The sequence below is a fragment of the Ptychodera flava genome, chromosome 8 (assembly GCF_041260155.1).
Source record: "Ptychodera flava strain L36383 chromosome 8, AS_Pfla_20210202, whole genome shotgun sequence".
Lineage (NCBI taxonomy): Eukaryota > Metazoa > Hemichordata > Enteropneusta > Ptychoderidae > Ptychodera > Ptychodera flava.
Window position 1 is genome coordinate 15,769,368 of NC_091935.1, and position 26,030 is coordinate 15,795,397.

A 26,030-nucleotide genomic window follows, 5' to 3' on the forward strand; every position below is an offset into this window, starting at 1 on the left:
CTCCCGGTTCAGCGTTAAGATTGTACGATATACATCATGAGTCGTGTTCTTCACAGCTTAACTAGGAATAAAGCATATTTTGTATGTTTTATTTTTTAGCCGTAATCAATGTTATTGATACTTTAATTTATTTATGAAAGCACTTGAAGCAAGACGTCATCAAAAGGATAAAACCATTTAGCATATACTTTACAAGTTATTATAAAAACATGAATTCTGTATAGGTGTGCCACAGTTACTTGTTGGCTGGCTGCAATGCCTTTGTGCGCCTACGCGTCCAATGGATGTATGCCTATGGGTCGCGTAGATGTACAAAGGAATTGCCGCCAACGAGTGACTGTGAGGTGTACACTGCATTTGAACACTTTGCAGAAATATATCTCTGGCACCAGCCTGCTAATCTTCTTTCTGCTGCATTCGAACTTTAGGTGCAAATGCTTCTCAAATGCCTCTCGGTTTTGTTGTCAGCTAGATATTTTTTGTAGTTTTTACACGAGCAATTCCAACTAAGGTGCAATTTAGAAGTTACAAATAGTAATCAATATATTTTCATAAACATTGTACCACAAAACCCATGAAATTTTTAGACACAGTGGAACATTTGAAATTGTTATTATGGTGATTTTACACCAATTGATAGTTACCAAAAATATAGTCATATATTTTATGTAGGTGCAATGCTGTACAGAAGTTCACTTTCATACCAACCATTCACAATGCTGTGAACAGATAGACAAGGTGACAGACAGAAATACTTGAAATGTATATGTATATAGTGATATTTTGGTCTATTTCGTGGAACGATGTTGCAATGTACATATTTTACTGAGAGTGTGACATTTAAGAAAAAAAAATCATCTGAAACTCTTGTGTAATCCTATGTACTGTCTCATCGTTTTTCTATACACACATTAATTATCTTGTACAAGCATGAAAAACGATTTGATGCAGGACTGAAAAACATCACTTTCTTACAAAAATGTGTTCATTTTCAGTAATTGAATTGTTAATGCAACATTAAAATATCGGTAGGGTTTCAGCATGACAAGCAGTTGTATCTGGGACTAGTATACCTTGGTATATTCGTCCTAGGTTGTATTAAAGTTGGGTGAGAAACAAGGGTTAATTATGCAATTTTTAGTAGGTCAATCATCATGTTTTCTCCCATTTTCAACAATTCATAAGAATTAAACGTCACTCTAGCCGGATCAAATTCTGTTCGATATTCGCGTTGTCCATCTTAACATAACTGTACAATGTTTTTGGAAACTCTTAAAATTGGAATAAAAACGATACATTTCAATTTGTTTATTATTATGACTTTAATCCTCTTTATTTTTTTATTTATTATTTATAAGACCAACAGGAATAAAATCCCAATTACAGGCTCCGCTCGACATAAAAAGAAATACAAGCACAATCACACAAAATAAACAATAAAAACAATATATACAATAAAAACAGACAATTGCGATTCACAAACGAGATCATGTATAAAAATAATTCTTTACACTATTTTTAAAAAGACTAAATCTGTCAAAAATATCAATATTGGATTATATTTTGCAATTTCGTTAAAAGTGGACAGAGCACGTGGAATGAAAGAGTACTTGCGAACATTAATTCTGGTTGCTGGTACCCGCAACGGACAGTTAAACCTTAAAGTTCGTTGAACATTCAGTGGGATTTGTGTTAATAAGAACTGTTAACCACAGAATGAATACATTTGTATAAAAAACAGAGATCAGAAACTTTTCTACGATTAAAAAGGGGAGGTAGTTTGAAAAATGGGCATAATTTTCTATACTCTGAAGAACAGTAAGGTATGTTTTGTTTAAAGCATAAGTATCTGATAAATTTCTTTTGAACACGTTCAACTTTATCAACTAGGTTCTTTTGCCATGGATTCCATATAACAGAACAGAAATCGAGGCAGCTCCGTACCAAAGAAATGTACAAGGCCTTCTCAGTCTTTCAGTTCCGGCCATTTAAGAATTTGCTGAACAAAATTGTCGTTTTCGTCTACATGTAACTCTGTTGCCACGGTTTGAAATGAGTTTAAAAATTTCATGGTGTCTAGTTTTTGACCTAATACTTTTTATAATTATACCAAAATTGAGGGTTTTTCATCCCTTTGTGCACACCTTCATCCTTCGAATAAACTACTCTCATTCTAAACCTCACATTCTCTGTTTGTCCAAAGATATTCAACAGATATGGGCGGATTAGCTGCATGGAGTTTCTATGACACAACCAGTCAATGTTCTTCAGCGAATTGAGCTTTCGATCGGTCATGGACGACGATCTTCATTAGAATGAAACGAAAGAAACGAAATATTTATAGTTGACCACTAGATGGCGCTGTGATAGATGATCGTAAATATGAGGTATTTCAAGACGTCTAATGTTAATAGCTTCTCGGATCTTCCTTGGCAAGTCACACCATGGATGTACAAAAATAGATCACACTGAGCTGAATCAATGATAGTATTATGGAATCCTAATCGATATCGTAATGGAATTGTTGTGTGTGTTGGGCAAGCCTAGCGAATTTAGATTGTCTTATCTCAAACAGATTTCCGACGTTCGTCGACCTGTCTCACCGATGTCAAGTTTGGTCACAATCCATACACGGTATCTGGTATGGCTTAAATTTTTTTCAACTACATGTAGCTCTTCTGTATGTTTTATATGCATTTCCAGTGCCCAGTGTAATTTGCTGCTCCTGTTGTGTTCAGCGAGCCCCTGCTTTAAAAGGGTTGCAACAAATGAATAAATAAATAAATACCGTACCACAATCGCTGTGGGTAGTTATGTCCTTTGGAAATACAAGAAGGTACCGCAACCTTTGATGGGGTTTGAAAGCAACGGATATGCTGTATTTCCCGTAAATTCTGCACAGTTTTTTCTGAGATACCTACAGGAAACTCTGACTGAATAACAGTAAACAAGTGAATAAAAATAGAAAAATAAAAATATATTTAATACTGTCAAAAAGAAAGAATAGGCAATAAACAAAACAAACAAGTAAACGAAGACAAACAAGTAAATAAGCAAATAAACAAATGACTGACGGCTCAATTGTGAGATAGGAAAATGAAAAGTAGAAAAAAACAGTTAAAAAACAGACAGAACAAATAAAACAAACAGGTAAACAAGCAAACAAACAAAGGACTGACGGATCAATTGTGAGACTTCCATGAATCAGACTAGAGTCACTTTGCTATATAGATGGTCCTCCTCGCTATATACTCTACATAGTATAAAGGCGATATTATCCTGCCTTTCGTTGGTCACTGGGTTTCTTGAATTTATGACCATCCCCTGTTCAATTTACTGTCAATAAACTTCGATGTAGACCACAGTCCTTCTATCCATAGAGGGATTGCGTGTAGACGTTGGTATGGTGTTTTTGTTTAATAGTTTTATAGATGAAAACTTCAACAAAACTGTACCTGTAAGTTTATCTCTAATGTTTCACATATCCGCACTCAAGTCATTAAAGTGAAAGCGAGGAGTCACAGTGCCTATGTATGCAACTCTACTCGTTAAATCCCGGCTCGAAGAATCCAGGGTTTGGGATTAACTATAGTGTTAACTAAGATAAAAGATAGTTCCGTCTTTTGTTTCTCTTGAAACTGCGATCATTATATAAGCATGTTGCTAGATTTTTGGATAAAAGTCCGAAAGGGGATTAAAATATTCCGACAGTATAGCAATGACCGTGGTCAGGCAAGTATGGTACAAAGCAAAATCATGAAAGCATGCGTAGGTTTGACTCATCATCCTGCTCTAAGGAATCAACAAACGTGGACGGAAAAATCGATAAATCATATGGCAATCATTGTTATACGAAATATTTAGGTATAATAGATAGGTTAGTAAAGTAAACAACAACAACAACACAAACACAAACAAACAATGAAATACAAAAATCTGCGCTGCAAATGCTTAAAACTTATTTAATACGAAGTATGAACAACACGCCATGAAATAAGGGGGCTTTTGGTTACAACCGGAACTTTTTGACGTGTTTATTATCCCTGTAAAACTCATCGATTTAGCATACAATGCTTTCCCAGCTGTTGCCCAACACACGCTCATCGCCCACCTCGGTCATAATGGAGTGACCGTGATCAAACCGAACATTAGTGACGACCATTTCGTTTCGGAGTTGTCGACTTCGTCACACATCTGAGTATTCACCATTGCAGCCTGTCAAAACTGTCATTTTCTTTTTAGTTAAGACATTATTTAAGATATATGAGAGGCAAGGAATTGAAGCTGTCGTAGCTGCTGTTAAAGTGAATGCATCTGAAGTGTTATGAAATTGTCGTCCCTCAGCGTAACCGAAATACTACCCCACTCGTAAATGGAATGGTCTGGGTCTGAACGTGCCCTCCGATTAACAATTTTGTTGTGGGACGTTCGCTGATTATCGTCGCAGTGTGTCAACACTACAGGGTCGATATCGACGTGAAGGGAAGAGATTGAATGGCTTGTGAATCACTGTGATTGTCAGTGAAACTTATCGTGTTGTGACTATATACCCTCGTGACATAAGTTGCAGGTCTTCTCTGTCAACTATGAAGCGTCAAAACGGTGGGGATCCCGGTGGCGAGTACCGTGAAGGACTCCAACTTTTGCCAATTGACTCCCCAGGAAGTGACTCCGACGTTCCCGAGTTCGCCCTTCCAGCAAAGCGACCACGATCACGAAAGTAAGTGTTTTCCCAGTGCCAAATTACAGCCATGTCGGTGAAACCGTGCCACAGCAAGGCACGCTTTCACTGTCAGATGGGTGATGATCGCTTGTGTCCGAAGTCGAGTTACCGATGGTGTGAACTCTTCTTTGCTTCGTGGCGCTCGCGCGATAATAAATGACCGTTTGTTGACTCACAGACTTGTCTCATGCCTTGACGCTCTGCACGATGCGATGTAGCTTCCTTGTTTTCAGTCAAATTAATTATTCATTGCATTATCTCATCGCATTTAGTACTGCAGTACTGTGAATAATGGACTAATCATTTGTATAGACGTGTAATATGCAACACGGGTTGTTCTAACGCTAACGAGCCTTACAATTTGTGCAAGAATGTGTCTTCTTTTTCCGCACATCTTACATCTACCGTTAGTCAGTGTTTCACTTCATCATTCATATCCGGCAACAAGTTTACGACGCAATTCTTTCACACAAGTAATCTCGTTTATTTTCAAAGTATCGTACAAACCACAGACCCAATGCCCTATGTACAAACGAAACATCCCAGACATAGGCAAGTTTTAAGTGTAAACTGTTCAAAGTACATGAACTTGAAGTCGCCTTCCCAAGTGAAAGTCGACAGTTGTGTGGTTGGTATCCCAAACCCGCTACCAATGTACCAGATCATGTGCTGGGGGGGGGGGGGGGAGGGGGACATGATGTAAACGGTTATCAATCATGCGTCCACATGATCTATAGTTGTAGCAATCCAAATTGGAATTAATACCACTTGCGACATAGACGCATGACTCCAACAATGTCACAGTATTGCAAACCGTAGTGAACATGGCTGTAATATTTGATTATACCATGGAGGTAGTAGCTACTACGTCCATGATTATACAGTAATGTTACGTGACACTTATTTGATCTCTTTACGATTTAGAAAGAGTACCATGTAAACATTACAATGTGGCTGCTAGCTGCTGTGGTCATGTAAATGTCCTGACAATGGTTTTAACAATCACCGTCTCTGCTGCCAGTATTGGGCCCTAGGGTAGGTAGGGTGATTGTGATGTCCGTTTTCTGTTGTCCTCTGTCAACTTTGCCCATCTTCTCAGAAACCACTTCTCAGAAATCTCTTTCGTTTCATCTGCAAGTCAGCAGGACGACATACATTGGTTTGTAAGTATTTAATATGAGGATATTCATGAATGCAGTTTTGTTTTGGATTTTATGTGCAAGTCACCAGAATGAGACAGTATGATTTGATGCATTTTTTGGGGGGGGGGAGGGGGGGATGGGGATGGGGGAGGGGGGGGTTAGTCTGTTTTGGGTCAAACATTTATTCAGATTATATGGCTTTCAAATCTGCTAGCTTCCTGCAGCCTAGGGATGCCCCTATCAACTGCAATCATACTTTGAGAAAAAAATTGCGTATAACATTTTTGAGAATAGTTTTTGTCATCTGTTGAGAAGCTTTTCCCTGAAATCACTTGTCTAAAAGCTATCAAATCAAATCTGTCACTTTTAATAGGTTCCGTTGGGACCTCATTAACGATAGCAATCTAATTTGGTTGTAAATTCCTAGAGATGACCTCAGTAAGTTTTACACAAATGATGATGAATTTTGCATATGCAAATTTCTTGGCTAATTTTCTGATTTCTGGTCAAAACAATATACTAATAACACCTTATACCACTGGTTTATGGCCTTTGAAACGAAATGTGTAGCTTGTTATGGATGCCCATTGTTTTATTAACCCTTTGAATGAATGCTGTAATTTTTCCCATCAGAATTTTAGTGCAACATTTTAATGATTTTTCTAGAAATTTTCTCTAAATTTTGTGATAATTTTTGACCAAATGGACTCCACATTTCATTAGCTAAAGTGTTTTTATCAAAGTTATGGGAAACATCTGGTATAAATTTAGTGGGGTATATTTTATATAAGATACAAAAGTTGGACTTTGGCGCTTATAGGGTTGAAAGAAGTGTGAAATTTGCATATCTCCATTTTATCTCATTTATGTCCATTATTCTTCAAGTGTTCTATTCTCTGAAACAGTATGTTCAATAACAATCAGATTTGGTAACTTCCAAGCAATGATGACTTTAATGATCATGGTATATATATATATATATATATATATATATAATATATATATATATATATATATATATATATATATATAGAGGAGAGAGAGAGAGAGAGAGAGAGAGAGAGAGAGAGAGAGAGAGAGAGAGAGAGAGAGAGAGAGAGAGATACAGTGTTGTAGCAAGGAATTTTTTAACCATGGGACACTGTGTCCCACTAATGTTTAATTTTTGGGACATTATGCACATTTTCTGGACAACATGCATCAGTTGTCAATCAAATTTCGTATTATTTTATTATAAATGAGTTTCACAAAACGATATTCAAACTACCGAAACCGCATCACTATGCTTTAATTTCTGGCAAGTATTTGAAGTAGTATACCTCGTACCTGCCACCAATCACAACTCAGTCAGACTACAACCAAATGCAGTGTTTAAGTCACTTTTAATCACAGCTTCGAAAGTATGTACATATAAGCCTAAAAATACTCTTGCTAAACAAAGGTCATCAACTGTAACAGATGTTACTTGCAGACTACACCTATTGAACACAGTCTACTCTTATGAGTGCGCCCGAGGTGACCCACAGTATGTGAGAATGCTGTTCTGTTTTTGGCACATTATTGCAATCTATCTATCTATCTATCTATCTATCTATCTATCTATCTATCTATCTATCTATCTATCTATCTATATATATATATATATATATATATATATATATATATATATATATATATATATATATATATATATATATATATATATATATATATATATATATATATATATATATATTATATATATATATATATAAACCAATCATTTTATTTGTTAGTATGGCCTACATGCTGGAAATATGGATGAAACGGTGAATGTCATTTGTCCCGTCAAAAGTCACAGCTGAAATTATTCACCCTGGAGAAATGCTGAAATTCACAAAAATTAGAAATATAAGTACTGTACACGTGAATGCAAAATATGTAATTTGATATCGTCAACAAAAGTTTGTGTTGACCAGTGAATTGGAAGGGATGGTAGTCTTGAATTAGGGAAATATTTTTATAATTACTTTCTGTAAAACATGTATACATGCACATCCATGTTGAAATAAGATGTACCGATAATAGTGTTGTGTACAACATGAAATAACATTGTTGAGAAGGAGATTCTTGTCCACTCTCTACATTCAACATATACTAAGACACACATGCTGTGTTGACAAAGTGAACAGTGGGCATACATGATTCGGGAGGACCAGAAACTGTCCACAGCAACAGAGGCAATCTGACAGCTCCTCTTAAAAAACGTTAACCACTGCTGACAGCCAGTATAAACTTCTGTAAATGTACTTCATCAGAAACAAAGTCTTTTTCAACTGGTGTTGAAAGTCAGTACTGACCTAGTGTAGGATCTGCAGACAAATCAAACATCTAGAGTTATTTATGATAAAAATCCACAGATCTGCAAATGAGTTATGGTATGTATCTGTTGCAGAAGGAAGGAGTCAACCTGGTATGTAGAGAGACTGCATACAATGTGTTTCCAATGTTAAACTGGTTGCTGAATCGTATGTTTTGGTGTATCAATGAAAGGGAAACGATTCCAGATGAACTGACAACATTTTATTCTGCAACCAATGTACATGTAGTTTATTTCATGTGATTACTATCATGTCTGCAGAAAGTTAAAGCTAACATGTTGGAGATAATTTTGAGGACAAAGTACATGTGCCGTTCTAAAGTATCCCAACTGGTTGATGTGTTCTGGCATAGCAAATGTCTTGGAAGAAATGCTGTTGTTACAAGTAAAATATATTGAAAGAAAGGTTTTTATAGGTGACTAGACTCTCATGGTAGAGCACCTCACAGCAGATGGTGTCAGGTTATCCTCGTCTTACATACTCAGTGAGACTGGAGGTTTTCTCGGTTGTGTACTTGTGGAATCTTGGAATTTTTTACAGACTTTCAATTGTACTACATGTATTTGAAATCATCAGCTGCCACCAGGTAAAGAGCTGGCAAGAAACAAATTGAAATCCTAGCGTTACTCACAGCATTTCCTTTCCTTTAGAATGGTAGCGAGTATCATGTTACAGCAGGAGTGGAAACATGCTGTATGTGTCCTTGTATGACCTTCCGGAAGTACCCCCCCCCCCCCCCCCCCAATTGGTCTCTCACTCTGACTGTTGGATATCTGTGTACGTGTACTTCTCTGATCATTAGTCAACCATCTTATGTCAGCGCCAGTCTGTTTCTGTTGTGCATGGGGTACTTAAACAAAATGGTCACCAAAGAACTGATACAAGACGTCACCATAGGTCCAATTTCCATTTCAAAAGCCTCTTTTTGGTTTTTCGTGAGATAACAGAAGTATTGTTCCAGTTGTATGTGAATGGATGCCATCCATGTGTTATCTAATCCGTCTTGGTTTTTCACCCACCAAAACTCAAAATTCACAATAACACCAGCGAGAAAGGTGATCATCCTAACACTGTCTTTGTCAAGATATCGTCTCATTTTGGAGAAAGCACAAGTGTTGCTATAGAGATGAATTCACACATATGAACCAGTGTTTTGCACTTGTTTCTTTTCCCATGGCATGCCAAAGCTTTCTGCACATAGATCCCAGTGTTGTTTACATCAGAACAACTAGTTGTAATTAACCTCATCGGTGCATGTATGTACGGGTATGTGTAAGATAAGTATAATATCTGTGTGATGCATTCTGTTTAGTTGATGTGATAAAGAAATGGACAGATTCTGTAAAAATGTAAGGAATAAAATCAAAGTCTTTTGTGGCACCTGAGCTCTACAATCTTACTTTCTCTAATGGTTGAAATCGGGGAATTTGTGAACCCTCTGTTTTGCTGATCAGTAATATTTTTTGACACACTGGTCTTAAAAACAAACAAGTAACTTTTAGGTCATGGTTTGTTTTATGAACCCTTCATTGTAATTGTCAATCATTTTGTGTAATGTTTTTCAGGCATTTGTCTAAACTACTTGGAAACTTTGGACACTTTGTGAAAATGTTGGCAGTTTGCCAAAAGTCAATGTTGCAATCTGAATCGATGATAGTACTGCTGCTTATTAGCCAGTAATGGTACACTTTATGACTTGACACCGATAATCACCATTAAAGAAAGCAAAAATGCAGTGTTTTATTTTTCAATGTGGTATGTATGTTCATTGGTAATGTTTACATTGGAAGTAATGTATGGCCTGAGTACACAGATGCATACAGCATGTGTAGAATTATTACAATTACAATAGTGCATCAGCTTGTATGTACTACCGAGTATGTTCCATTCATTTGTTTTCCACTGACTGGTGGGAAGGAGCACAACAGGTTTTTTAACCCCCTCAAAAATATTCCAGCATGTGTTTTTGTGAATCATTTAGCAAACCCAGTTCACATTTAATTTGATTAAAATAAAGCCATATCCTTTCTTCAATAACAAGATTTGTTGAACTTTTCTGTGTGAGAAAAATTTCGAGAAATCCAGAAATTGTTCTTTGTCAACCTTACAATCAGATGGTAAGGTTGACTTGAAATGATATTGGTTCTTTTATAAATGTATAAAAAGTTTTTTCCTTTAAAATTTTCACAGTCGTTTTGACAACACATATTAAACAATTATTATAACATCTACCATCGAGAACAATAGAATTTAGCGTGCGCTAAAAAAGCCGTACGGAACTCGCGCCCGTTCCGTACGGCACGGTTTCAAGGCGCCCCATTCCCTGCGGCTGTATCTGCGCGTTCACTGTAGAACGGTTTTCAAGGGACCCCTTGGACGAGTGCCAGAACAAGTCTCGCGCGCGCTCTGTACGTACGTATGTGTGCAGTGCACACACTCCAAAACTTGCAGAAGCGCGTCCGAGGTAGCGTTCCACACTGGCGTGATAAAATCGGAAGAAAAATTGTTGACATTGCACGAAAACGGTCACTACTCCGACATTTTGATGCCCCGATCAGGAATGTAAGATGTATAATAATAAGGTTATTACGAAAATACCGCAAAGGATGCACTCGGACATTGGCGCCTCGCATCGCCCTCCGCTTCGCGTCGGGCGATACGCTGCGCCAATGTCCTCGTGCATCCTTTGCGGTATTTTCGTAATAACCTCATATTATGACAATACTAAGATACACTTTGACTTGTGATTACTACCGGTAATATTTTTGAAAACGCTTACATACACATACCTTTCGCGCAAACGATGAGCAGTAAACAGCTACAAAGTAGTCAGACCTTGTTGTGCACACAATGCCATATTTACGGGTGATACGCCTCTGGTGGCAGTTTGAGCAATATGAATATTTTCTTCCATTAGACCCTGGTGCATCAGATGACTTAAATGACAGAAGCTACACCAACCTCACAGAGCAGTGTCTGGGTTTGCTCACACGCTTTGTTACATGTAACAAGGGTCATTATTCCCCTAATATTACAGAGGAAGAACTTGCAAAAAGTACCTAAAATTATACACTGTCAAAATATTTCAAGTTGTATGAAATGCATCGAAGAGATGATTTATAACCAGAGAATACCCCCCCCCCCCAATTATTCTGACTATGATGAGATACCAGTTATACTGCAATTTAGTGCAAAGTAAAAAAACTGTTTAGAATGCTCAGAGAATGACATCCAAAAGTATGGCTCTGCTCCATTTGACAGACTGAGACAGTGGTGTGTTTTAACAAAATTGAAAGTTGAAGGCCAAGTGGCTATTCAGGCACTGCGTATCTTTCCCAATGCCAACTTGTTTACAGCCAGTGACCTTTTAACCTGACCAGAGACAGACCTGGCATGTTGTTTATATGTTTGTTTCACCAATGCCGCCTGTCAGAGCTGCATTTCACGGTGTCTCTGAAATGTTAAAAATGGTAAAGTTACTGGTACTCATGATGTTTGAAACTGTGTATCCTCAGGTAGATGATCTGTATGTAACTAATATACCAGTAACTTTTCATTTCCTAATGTTATTTAATTAGAATAATATCAGGTACAGTTTAAAGGATAAGAACATAACTTCCTGATGCCAGTACCTGTGGTATTCATGCAATGCTGTGTTTCAATTTTGCCAAATGTTGACCCAACCCATGCATTCTAGATAATATGTTATCAAAATTGTCTGTTCCAGATTCTATAATTATTGATATTCTCGTACTTCTCTGAACATGTCCGTTTGCCTCAAGCTACATGGTCATGGTCAAATGTCATACAGTGAGTGTGTTTTGGCACATTATGAAATTTATTGTACAGGTCAAGTTAGCATTGTGGTGGTTCTTCTTGTAAATTTCTGGTGTCAGATAATTGAAGAAGTCTGAGTAAATATCTATGTGCATACATGTATGTAAAGGTGTGAATTTACTGCACCACAGCATATAATGAAATATAATGGTAAATTTGTTAAAAGTATCATAGGCCATTCACTTGTAATAAGGCAATTATATTACAGTACACTGTTGTGGGACTCTCGTTTGATCAAGAAGGTGTGGTTAACCACAGAGGTTTTGTTTTGACAGGTAGAGATAAATTAATTGGAATGTAAACACTGCTTTATAGTGCTGGTAGTAGACTAAAGCATGTGATCCTCTTGTTATATGTTGTGAATGTCATGTGAGTCATTGTCTGTGCATGTATGTAAGTTTGCATGTCTGTTTGTATGTTCTCTTGATCTATTGCAATTTAAAATCTATTGTTATGCCCTCGCTAATGTACCAGTATATGCCTGTGTGTACATATATGCTTATACTGTACATGTGTATGTGTATGTATATGTGTGTCTGCCTGTCTGTCTGTCATTCTGTTTGTGCTATTGATCCATTGCAATCATGGCAAAATATGCTACATATATTAACCAGGGTTCTTTGAGTGCTACGATCTTTCTCACCAAAATTTTAGTGAAACTTTGAATTTATCAATGTTTATGAATTTTTCTGTAATTTTTTGATAATTTTGGACTGAATGGACTTTAACTTTCTATGGCTACAATTTTTGGCCAAAATTTGGGGGAAATCTGAAAAAAATGTCAAGATCTGAAAAAAGTTGCTGGCTATGTTATATTCTATAAAGGCACCAAAAGTTGACTTTTGCACTCAAAGGGTTAATATATACCCATACATATATACCACTCTAACATATTGTCAGTTCTTTGCACATTTAGCCCCTTGATGACAAAATACAAGGTAGTTAAAATTCAAGTTTTTTTGTATCAAAGACAATATTACACCCAAAACATATGCACGGTAATCCAATGTTTTCATGTAAATCACAAGTTCCATGTGAATTTGTCATCATGAAAATTGTGCAAACTCTTGTAGAATGCTTGATATTGGTTAATTGGAAAAAATGCATGATATTTAAAATAAACAAATTCTTGTACATTTCACTGGTTGTTCATTTGTTGTCTTACAGTAAACATTGTCTGTTTTCACAGAATGTTGCATCGGTAAAGTACACACATAGTTACCTGTTGCTTCTCTCCTCCCTACTCAGTGACTGCAGAACAAGGGATAGGCATTTAGAAACTGAAATATTTGTGCAAAGGTTCCTGAAAATTTTTTCAGGATTACTTCATTGGAACGCAAATTTTATACTTTTTACAATACTAGTGGCCTCTGGATCCATTGAAAATCCATGTACTTAGATTTTGTTATCAGACAAGGTCAAAGTCATGTAATTCTTATCAAGGAAAAAAAATAATATCTCTGGTCAACAAATGACTGGTATGTGTATGTTGGCCACATGTAATATCTTAATCCTCTTTCTCCCAAAGAGATGGTTCACATATGCCATTCATAACATGTACATATATAATGTTTGACGAACTTAAAGTCTATTGTCTCTCAAAATTTGAATTTGAATGTGTAATTCATTCGTTCATTCATTTATTCATTCATTCAATGCTAATCAGTGGTTAAAAAATTGATGTCTGTTTTTGAAATATCAAAATTACCTTTACTTAAGTGTTTTCAGTTTCAGGAATATTTTGTGAGATGTTGTGACAGATATTCAGCAAAATTAAACTTGGTGAAACGAGGATTAATTCCCCTCTCCCCATTAATAAATTGGTTTCTCTCTCATTTGAATTTCTGTTTACCAAGGGTCAGTGTGGTTAATGTCAGATTTAGAGGTGGCCCTGTCTCTACATGTACGTCACCATTTTTGGCAGTTTGGCAAAGTCATTTCTTATACATGTAATTATGAGATTTCATTTCTAGGAGGAAGGCTCAAAAAAGAGGCAAAAGCAAGCAGAGGTCAAACTGTCACCGTGGCAACATCTGATTTTACCAGTAATTAGATTGACCAGGGGTATACATGTGTTTAGAGATGGCAAATTTGCATAACTGATATGAAGGTTTAGGAAGGGAAGTGTAGATTCTTCTTAGGGTTGGATGAAGATCAGGGTACAGCTGTGTGTGACAGATGTATTTGCTATCACTTAACCTCACAAACTTATAATGTTAAATGAAATCTTGTCAGAGCAAATTGTACATGTATACAAATTATCTTGCTTTTACATTACCATAGCTACATGTAGGAAGAATCGTCAATGATTGCAACCAACCAATTTCAAGAAAGAGTAACCAGAAATGACATTGACATACTGTGTGTGTGTGTGTATGTATATATATATATATATATATATATATATATATATATATATATATATATATATATATATATATATATATATATATATATATATATATATATATATATTGTTCTAAGGCAATCTAAGGTATTATGAACAAAATGAAAATTTGAACTTTGAGGGACAAGTGAAAACTATTTGTAGCTGCCCTCCTGTTAAAATTTTAAAAAAATCTTCAAGAAAGACCTTCTTGCCCTTTACTCATTAAAACACTTCCTAGTGCCCCCTCCAAATGACAAATCATCATGCTTTTCCCAGGCAACAACCAAATCCTGCTCCCTGCTAACCCATTGGAAGTTGTCCACTGATACAAAAATATAAAGCATAGTGTACATGTTCATATAAATTTTGGCAAGATTTCAGCTGTACCATTAGCAGTGTCACATACCATATTAAACCTTACAGTCATTTTAGTGGTTGTACTGTGCTAATCCCGCGGTACCGGAACATGGGAAAGATCCTTGACTACCGTAACTGTTCCGATGCAGTTTGAAGTAAGAATACCAAGGGACTGAGTAAAACTCGTCAGTTGCATGAGTAAGGACCAAATATTAATTAATGAACAACTGTGAAGTTTGACTGGTATGTAAGTATTTGTCTCTAATGATAGTTCAGTACAGTATAAACAGTGTTTTTGTTAAGGCAGGTACCCCGGTAAATGTTACCAGGGTTCCCCAGTCATTTTACCGGGGTTCCCCTTGGTATATCAATGCAATCAGATTAGGGAACTGCAGCAATGTTATCGGGGTTCCCAAATCATTTACCGATATTCCCAAACCTTAGCAAAAACACTGATAAATTTTAGTAACAGTATGGCATTGTTGTGGTCTTGTGTACAGGGTTGTGGTCGTTGTGTACAATGTACATACTGCAGCATCACAATTGCAATATATGCGATAATATTTTGCTTTTGGAAAAACTATAGGGCATGTAGTGACACTTAATTCTAGGTTGTACATTTCATGGGGGCACTTCAGTCTCGTCTGCGGCATGACAGACCCTTCAGTTTTGGCACACATGTAGGACAAGTCCTTCCCCATTTTACAGATTTTCTTCCCCAAGGGCAGCCATACTTCTCTTCCCGTTCTTCGGTCGAAGTCGCAAGCCAGACTGTAAGTCTGCAATGCCAACTGAATCCATCAACTAAGTCCTCAGTATTTGGTTTTCTGTGTCCCTAACACTATCTCTCAAGTATTCGATAGTATCACAAAATTTTGCATTTACACTGTGTAAATGAAAAAGATAGTAAAATATTTGTTCAACAAGAACTCCAGCAAATTAAGAACTCAATGATATTTAATGCTCTTGCATTGCATCAGACAAATTTGTTCATGGTCTTTGTTTGTCCAGTTCATGAAAGTATGCATCAATGTCTGGTCAGCCAACAATTGGCCATTTTCAACTTCATGTATTAAAAGAATTTTACATATCCAGGATTGGAATTTCCTTTTCTGAAACTAGATGTTCAGGATTTTGTAACTTTCCGATGTATTCACATTTGGATCATACTATTGTAGTTTGTGAAAATTTCACCCAACATATGTGTGTAGAGTGTGCCTGTTATTGTTGACAAACAGATGAATGCATATCGAGACGAATGGTATTTAGACATTACAGACATACGTAGAGGCTGTTAACAAGTCGAATACTTGACATTTCAACATGGTTATTGGAGCAGAACAGGAAACTGTACATGTATTGTACAAACAGACAAAAATAGTAAAAATAGATAAGAAAATATGATGAATGACACTTTATTTGCAATTTGTGCAAAAGTGTATTTCTGTGTATCAACCACTATTTCTCGGTGTACTCCACAAATCATGTGAAAATACCCAAATGTAGTATTTGGATTATAAACACAACATATACATCCATTTGTCATGCCTTGTTTTTGTCATTGATTGAATGTCTGTTAATGTCAATAATAACACATGTACATGCTCTGTGCCAACAAGCCAAGTACATTGTACTACATATGCATTTCAGTATGCTTGAGGTGGGTGTGTATACTTTTAAAATGCAATTAGCAATAAAAATACACACAAATATTTTCAAACGTTTCAAATATTGAGTTTTTAATAGGAAAAGTTCATATTTTCATCAAGTGCATGTAAAACTCATGGTAGCATTCTGCTGTGATATGTTGTAAAGCATTGTGGTCCAGGAATGTTGGAAGCCACAGCACACTGTTAAATCCGGCATTGAATTCAAAGCTGATGGGATGAGGTGGTCATTTATGGGTTTAGACACTGACGTAATGTCTGCAGTGAAGGACCTACTGTATTTCACTGGTGGAATACCATTGACACATTGACCATTGGCAGTTTGTAAAAAGTTCCATCACCTTGTAATCTATCCATAAAATGTTCAATGCTGTATGTATGTGAGAAGGCCATCAAGATTTGTTGTATACATCTGTATTGACTAGTGGTCTATAAACTTTTCATTCGAAATGAGTTGTGGTGTACCGTTTGGTCAGTAGCTATTAACGAAAAAGAAAACGAAACCAAACAAGCCATATGCATTGTACACATACAATTTTTAGACTTGTATACAACACATACACAACATACAAACTGTTTGATAAAAAAATAACATATTTATTGAAATGTTACCTGTAGATAATGCCACTTTAAAATACAATATCTGAACCACTAGATCAGAGAACAGAGACCACAATAGTACTTGTATAGGTATTGTTGAGTTTAATACATGTATTTTGTCCAGCTAGTGTATTACCTGTAGTTTTCATGTTAATCTCTTAGGAAGATGAACAGTTCAGCTTATCCTACACGCTGTGTATTTTTATCAATTGTATGATCCACTGTGGACTGTATCTCATTCCCAGCTTTAATTTTGCAGGCCACATAAATTTTAATGGTATCATAAAATCCACACACATAAATTTCCTTTGCACTTTAATATCAGTATGGCTCCTCTTCATACTCATCAGTTTCAGCTGTATATGTTTTATGTTGTTTTGTAGATAAATTTAATGGCAATGCCATGGTTCTGTGACGTAATTCCCATGAAATGCTGACTTCTTCAGTGGTAATAGATTACTGAACGTTTTTTCTTCAGATCTGTGACATCATTTTCTTGATGTATTATTTTGTTTCGTAAAGGTTACACTGCTTTGGAAACATTGATTGTAAACATCACAAATGCAGTAGCCTGAAATCCTGGCAGATTTGGGGAGGGGGAGGGGGCAAGGGCAGGGAGGAGCCCTCAGGCAGAATAATAAACAAGTGGGCAAAAACTAACAAAAAACAAACTGAAATAACATACAGACAAATGAAATGGGAAATAAGCATAGGAGACATAAACACAATAAACAGACAAGTAAACAGATAAACTGATATGTATTTATCATCCAGTTTTGCAGCCAATCGTTTATTAGTTCGTCTGTTTGTTTGTTTTTGTTTATTTGTTGAATTGTTTATCTGTCTCTTATTTCTCATTTGTTTTGTCTATATGTTGTTTGTCTTTATGATTGATTTTTGTTTGCTGTTTTGTTTACGTGTTTATTGTTCTCCCTGAGCTCCCAGTGATCAGATTTGTGAAGCAATAGGATACCACTTCCCAAAATGGTTTCACAGTTTGGTTTCGTATGAGTGCTAATCAAGTTTTCAGATAACGATTTTATGGCAGTTATGCAAAATATTTATCGCAGTGCATTTACAGGTAAACTTTTTACAAGAGAGAATGGATACGTATGATTTGAAGACCTAGTATAAAATGAATTACTGATGTCAGATGTAAATGCTGATAAACAAACCTGACAGGTCTATCACTACTCTAGATGTGTAATCTCTGAAATTGACATTGATACATGTTCAAGCCTACACATTCCATTAAGGTGCGGAATTGTGTTTTATCGTTTTTAGAAAGTTTAGCTTGAAGTTTAGAAAGCTAATTTAGATTTGTCTACATCTACATCTAAATTTTCTAAATTAGCTGAAAGTTTAGAAAGCTAATTTTGGTTTGTCTACATCTACATCTAAATGTACTAAATTAGCCTAACTATCCGATATTTAGCCGAGCTAAAAATCATTCTAAACTTTCTAAATTAGCTCACATGTAGCCGGAGTTTAGATCGGACTTCCCCAGCCAAACTTTTACTCGGTGATATATCCGATATTTAGCGCGATAATTATCGTTCTAAACTTTATAAATTTGATGCTATTTAGCTCGGGCTTTCTGGCCGACCAAGGAAAAAAATTTCGGGGTGATATATCCGATATTTAGCGCGATAATTATCGTTCTAAACTTTATAGATTTGATGCTATTTAGCTCGGGCTTTCTGGCCGACCAAGAAAAAAAATTGGGGTGATATATCCGATATTTAGCGCGATAATTATCGTTCTAAACTTTATAAATTTGATGCTATTTAGCTCGGGCTTTCTGGCAGACGAAGAAAAAAAATTGGGGTGATATATCCGATATTTAGCGCGATAATTATCGTTCTAAACTTTATAAATTTGATGCTATTTAGCTGGAGCTTTCTGGCCGACCAAGAAAAAAAAGTTTGGGGTGATATAGCCGATATTTAAAAACTATCTACTGTTGATTGACCAATCAGAGTGCTCAATTCAGGGTGTTTTATCTACTCATAAAGCCTTGGTCACCAAATTCCAGAAACGAATGACAGCGCCGTAGTAAAGTACTGTCCAATCAAAAGTGAACATGTCATATTCTGTAGACATCTGGTACGTTTTAATATTCAAATTTGGTAACACAGCGGAAACCAGCTGCAACACAAAATCTGCTGTGCCCTTGGGCATTTATATAATGTGCCCTAGGGCATTTATAGGATGTTCCATTACATTGGAAGGCTATTTCACAAATAAAAGTTTTAATTCATATCCTAAACATGTTACATTGACAAAGGGGACGGTTGACATAAACACATTGAAAACGAAAATATATCAGTTAGGGGCGATAGTTTTTAAGTCGGATAAAACCCTCGTACTCGGGCTCTTCTGGTATATAAAGTCCAACCTACGATAAAATGTCTCGGCCTGCGGCCTCGACATTTTATAGTTGGGTTGGACTTTATATACCAGAAGAGCCCTCGTACTCGGGCTTTATCCTATACTTAGCGCGATAATTATCGTTCTAAACTTTATAAATTAGATGCTATTTAGCTGGGGCTTTCTGGCTGACCAAGGAAAAAAATTTTGGGGTGATATATCCGATATTTAGCGCGATAATTATCGTTCTAAACTTTATAAATTTGATGCTATTTAGCTGGGGCTTTCTGGCTGACCAAGGAAAAAAATTTTGGGGTGATATATCCGATATTTAGCGCGATAATTATCGTTCTGAACTTTATAAATTTGATGCTATTTAGCTGGGCCTTTCTGGCCGACCAAGGGAAAAAATTATGGGGTGATATATCCGATATTTAGCGCGATAATTATCGTTCTAAACTTTATAAATTTGATGCTATTTAGCTGGGGCTTTTTTTCAGTCACTGTTTTCGGATTATTAAGAAATGAATTCACCTTTGACAAGTCCTTGTCGTTTGCATTTTTTTGCTATCCGCAGAACATCAGATAACGTGCTCTCGCCTAAGCAATCAGTACTCGCCAGAGTGGGAGATAGCTAAGTCTTATTGTGTATAATTGTTTGTGTTAATAGTTAATTTTCATCCATTTTGTCAATTTTTTCCAGCTTTAGTTTGCTGACGGTAACAGTAGGTGTGGCAATTCCTAGATTTTATACAGTTATAAATAAAGAATCTCTTTGCATTAAGTCCATTTTTTGTCTTACTGATATGATATCCGATATCCTTTTCTCCGTACTAGAAGTCTTAATTCCAGGAAACCCCTCAACGTATCGGAACAACATCCCATCGCCTTAAGAAAAGATATTAATTTCAAGGTTCTACCAAAAATGTTTCACGTCAGCCCGAAAGCCACATCTCTAAATAGCAGCTATTTCATCAAGTTCAGGACGATAAGTAGACGAGCTAAAAATTTGAAAACATCACACCAAAAATTTTATTCTAGGTCAGCCAGAAAGCCAAAGCTAAATAGTGGCAAATTTCTAAAGTTTAGAACAATAATAAGACGCGATAAAGATCGGATATATCATCCCAGAACATTTTTCTAGGTCCACTAGAAAGCTCGAGCTGAAGAGCGGCAAATTCACGGAGTTTAGAACGATAATTAAATGCCAGACTTCATCTTTTACTGTGAGCACGCGTGTGGGGGTGGCAGCCTGGCCGGCAACACGTTTGATAAGGCTATTAACATTAACATAATCCGCACAAATGGACGCGATCGTCGTGGAACTAAGATTATCTCAACACACCTTGGCCATTTGAAATGTAGCTGTATGGTTACATTGTTTTACATTCGTCTCCACTCCGCGTATCTGGTTTATTTGTCATAAACACTACCGGCGGCTATTTGACAGTCTTTGTTTTTGACACGCAAATAAAATTCACAATTTTTCGTCAGCTTACTCACTGTCACATTCTTCTGGACCTTCTTAGTGACATTCAACTTCTGGCCTACGTGTGAACTGGATGACGTCGCATTTGCATCCTCAACTTCTGGCTTATTCCAATTGTCAATTATATACGGGGTACTATTCAGTGAGGTCTATGGGACAAGTCGCTTTTGAGCTTTGATTTTTCAAACATACCTCTTGGGGAAACAAATAGTACTTTCCTGGTTCTACAAGACTGCTCCTACAAGCTCAAACGTTTTACTCTAAACACGTGAGGGGAAAAGATAACAACAGAAATGATGTAACGACGTTCAGTCCGATATTTTCTGGAAAAAAGTTTTCACTTAAGGCCTGACTTTCTAAACTACAGCTAATTTCTAAATCTACAACGCTATTTTGAAAGCGATGATTATCTTTTTTGATCCTATCACGGTCCCTGATCCTGTATATCCTTGGAAAACGTTTGTCACCCAAGGCTCGACTTTCGAAATTACTACATCTTACCACGGTCCCTCCACAAAAGGGACCGTGATCTTACTGTGAGCACTTGCCGCGGCTCACGCGCACCTTGGAGGTGGCAGCTTGGCCGGCAACACGTTTGATAAGGCTATTAGCGTTAATTTGCACCGTTTAATCTGCACCAAATGGACGCGATCGTCCTGGAAATAAGATTATCTCAACACACCTTGGTCATTTGAAATGTGGCAGTATGGTTACATTTATTTATATTCGTCTTCACTTTGCATATCTGGTTTATTTGTCACGGACACCAGCGGTAACTATTTGACAGTCTTTGTTTTAGACGCGCAAAAAAAAAATTGACAATTTTTCTTCACCAAGATTGTTTCAATGCTTACATACTTACTGCCACTGTTCTCTACTTCCCGACATTCAACTTCTTGCCAGTTGCAATGATCAATCATATAGGAAGTACTATTACGGAAGTCTGGGGAAAGAGTAACATTGAGCTTTGGATTCTAAGACTTTCCTCTTATAAATTAACAACGTCAAGCCCATTCCAACTTCTGGCCTATTCAAGTTGTCAATTAGGTACTATTCAATGAGATCTATTTGACAAGTCACTTTTGAGCTTTGAATTTTCAAACACACCTCTTGGGGAAACAAATAGTACTTTCCTGGTTCTACAAGACTGCTCCTACAAGCTCAAATGTTTTTTCGATCAGTCAGAGCCCTTTCTAAATAGCGGCAAATTTATAAACTATAGAACGGTAATTAGACGCGCTATCGGATACATCACCCCCCTCCCAAATTTTTTCTAGGCCCGCCATAAAGCCCCAGCTAAATAGCGGCAAATTTATAAAGTTTAGAACGATAATTATCGCGCTAAATATCGGATATATCGCCCCAAAATTTTTTTCCTTGGGCGGCCAGAAAGGCCCAGCTAAATAGCATCAAATTTATAAAGTTTAGAACGATAATTATCGCACTAAATATCGGATATATCACCCCAAAATTGTTTTCCTTGGTCGGCCAGAAAGCCCCAGCTAAATAGCATCAAATTTATAAAGTTTAGAACGATAATTATCGCGCTAAATATCGGATATATCACCCCAAAATTGTTTTCCTTGGTCGGCCAGAAAGCCCCAGCTAAATAGCATCAAATTTATAAAGTTTAGAACGATAATTATCGCGCTAAATATCGGATATATCACCCCAATTTTTTTTTCCTTGGTCGGCCAGAAAGTCCCAGCTAAATAGCATCAAATTTATAAAGTTTAGAACGATAATTATCGCGCTAAATATCTGATATATCACCCTAAAATTTTTGTCCTTGGTCAGCAAGAAAGGCCCAGCTAAATAGCATCAAATTTATAAAGTTTAGAACGATAATTATCGCGCTAAATATCGGATATATCACCCCAAAATTTTTTTCCTTTGTCAGCCAGAAAGCCCCAGCTAAATAGCATCAAATTTATAAAGTTTAGAACGATAATTATCGCGCTAAATATCGGATATATCACCCCCAATTTTTTTTCCTTTGTCAGCCAGAAAGCCCCAGCTAAATAGCATCTAATTTATAAAGTTTAGAACGATAATTATCGCGCTAAATATCGGATATATCACCCCAAAATTTTTTCCTTTGGCGGCCAGAAGGCCCCAGCTAAATAGCATCAAATTTATAAAGTTTAGAACGATAATTATCGCGCTAAATATCGGATATATCGCCCCAAAATTTTTTTCCTTTGGCGGCCAGAAGGCCCCAGCTAAATAGCATCAAATTTATAAAGTTTAGAACGATAATTATCGCGCTAAATATCGGATATATCGCCCCAAAATTTTTTTCCTTGGTCGGCCAGAAAGCCCCAGCTAAATAGCATCAAATTTATAAAGTTTAGAACGATAATTATCGCGCTAAATATCGGATATATCACCCCAAAATTTTTTCCTTGGTCGGCCAGAAAGCCTCAGCTAAAAAGCATCGAATTTATAAAGTTTAGAACGATAATTATCGCGCTAAATATCGGATATATCACCCCAAAATTTTTTCCTTGGTCGGCCAGAAAGCCCCAGCTAAATAGCATCAAATTTATAAAGTTTAGAATGATAATTATCGCGCTAAATATCGGATATATCACCCAAAATTTTTTCCTTGGGCGGCCAGAAGGCCCCAGCTAAATAGCATCAAATTTATAAAGTTTAGAACGATAATTATCGCGCTAAATATCGGATATATCGCTCCAAAATTTTTTTCCTTTGGCGGCCAGAAGGCCCCAGCTAAATAGCATCAAATTTATAAAGTTTAGAACGATAATTATCGCGCTAAATATCGGATATATCACCCCAAAATTGTTTTCCTTGGGCGGCCAGAAAGCCTCAGCTAAATAGCATCAAATTTATAAAGTTTAGAACGATAATTATCGCGCTAAATATCGGATATATCACCCCAAATTTTTTTTCTTGGTCGGCCAGAAAGCCCCAGCTAAATAGCATCAAATTTATAAAGTTTAGAACGATAATTATCGCGCTAAATATCGGATATATCACCCCAAGCCTTAGCTGAATAGCGGCAAATTTATAAAGTTTAGGACGATAGTTTGGTAGTTGTTTAGCTGTGTTTAGCCACTTTAGCTACATTAGCTCCCATAGACAATACATGGAGTTTAGAAACGCATCAGTGTAAAAGACACAATTCCGCACCTTACTCACACATTCAATGTTAAATTGTCAGGTTGTTGACCCTTGGGGGTTTGTTGAGCACATGGTGTTTGTTTTGCTAATACATATACATGTTGCTTTGTATTGATGAAAAGCCATGGACAATGGTGTGGTGTGTGCATTGTGTTACTCCATTCTACTGTCAAAGACTTTGGTGGATAACACCAATGTAAAGCTATGGACTGGGACTGAATGACTGAATTGACAACTAGAAATGTAACAATACATTTCAACCTTGCAATGGCACATGTTTACACGACATGCCAACTGTGAATCTTATAGCCCTTCAACCACCAGACCAGTCCTTGTCATTGGTATACGATGTGGTATATGTATATGTATTTATTAAATAGTGTGGGTGGTGAAACGGTTGGAGATAGAACATCCAGAATGTTGTTTTTGAGAGCTCTGCATCATACTATATGACTTCATTTATCAATGTCCACTGATGTTCAGGATATAAAATGTTTGAAGAGAAAATGAAAAAACGGTCCATGAAGTTCTTGCAAGTAATCTTTATTGAATATTTAGTGTTGCATCAACACTGGATTAAGGTACCTTGAGCAGGGTAATACTAGAAAGCCATGTGTTAAATTATGCAAGCTCTGAAGACGAAAAGATAGATTCAGAATTCTCTACTATGTTATCTCAAGTACTTGTGTATACTTCATGCTCAATGCAGTTGTCAACTAGGCAGGCTAGTGAGCCAGGTCAGAGGTCAATGGTCAAGTTTTAAGTTGACGTAATAGGCTAGTTTCGTTATCTCGGTCATAAAAAAATCTGTTTCCTGCGTGCGTGTGAAATGTGATGACACAAGAAGCATCGGCTGTCCATGGACTGTGGAATAATTTATGGCAGAGGGAATTGTATACAGTGTACTGGTAAGCAAGGCCTTACGCAAGTCACCTTGTCAACATGTGCGTCCACTGAGCTCATAAATTCTCACTTTTAATCCCGTAAAAATCATCATGAAAGCAAGGTGATGCAGGATATTATGTAAAGCAGATTGAAAATCTTGCATTTATGAATAAATTTTTTTTTGAAATGGGTGTTTGCTGATGTTATGTGATTATTTGACTGACATTGTCTAATTTTGCAATCGGTGGTGTTCTTTCTCCCAGTAATCTCCATTGTTCTGTCCCTCAGATAACGGTCTTTCTTGATTTCATGTAGAATCATCAGCATTTATAATAAGTCAACATCTTTAAAAGAAAACTTATGAAATTACTGTCACATTAATATAGAGGGGAAATCCTGCTCCCCCCCCCCCCCCCCCCCCCCCCCCCAAAAAAAAAAAAAAAAAAAAAAAAAATCTTAGTTTTCTTAGGTGAATATAAAGTAACCATTGGATGCTGGGAAGTAAGCCTGTCATGTAAATATTTAAATGCTGTCATCAGGACGTTTCCATTGCATGTGTAAGATCAAGAAATGTCTGTGTTTAAACAAATCAATGATAATGTTTATCAATATAAAATCATCCCTGTATATTGCCCCCAAAAAATATGTTTCATCAGCAATGTCCTGCCCTCTGACTACAAATGTACAGTATAGGATGTGATGATGATGATCATATCCTATATACTACATTAGCAATTTCATGCCGTTTGACTACAAATGTAGTATATAGGATGTGATGATGATGATGATGATGATGACTTTATCCTATATACTACATTAGTTATGTCATGCCCTCCGTCTACAAATGTAGTATAGGATATGATGATGATCATATCCTATATACTACATTAGTTATGTCATGCCCTCTGACTACAAACATAGTATAATGATGATCATATCCTATATACTACATTTGCTATGTCATGCTGTTAGTATGTAAGATATCATCATCATCATATCCCATATACTACGGTAGCAATGTCATGCCGTTTGACTACAAATGTAGTATATAGGATATGATGATG

At 36.5% G+C, this 26,030-nt stretch overlaps 1 protein-coding gene across 4 annotated transcripts in view; it reads left to right on the forward strand.

Annotated features, from left to right (window-relative positions):
* The first annotated feature begins 4,370 nt into the window (after positions 1-4,370).
* The window catches only part of LOC139138615 (uncharacterized), a 72,440-nt gene continuing 50,780 nt past the window's right edge, over positions 4,371-26,030 (forward strand). For 2 of the 4 annotated variants that reach the window (XM_070707059.1, XM_070707061.1), the window contains exon 1: positions 4,414-4,720. In XM_070707059.1, coding sequence (XP_070563160.1) covers positions 4,587-4,720 — 134 coding nt within the window. In that variant the 5' untranslated portion in view covers positions 4,414-4,586. Of the gene's footprint in view, positions 4,721-26,030 lie in introns of all 4 variants that reach the window. The other 2 variants (XM_070707055.1, XM_070707056.1) reach the window with 2 other exon arrangements.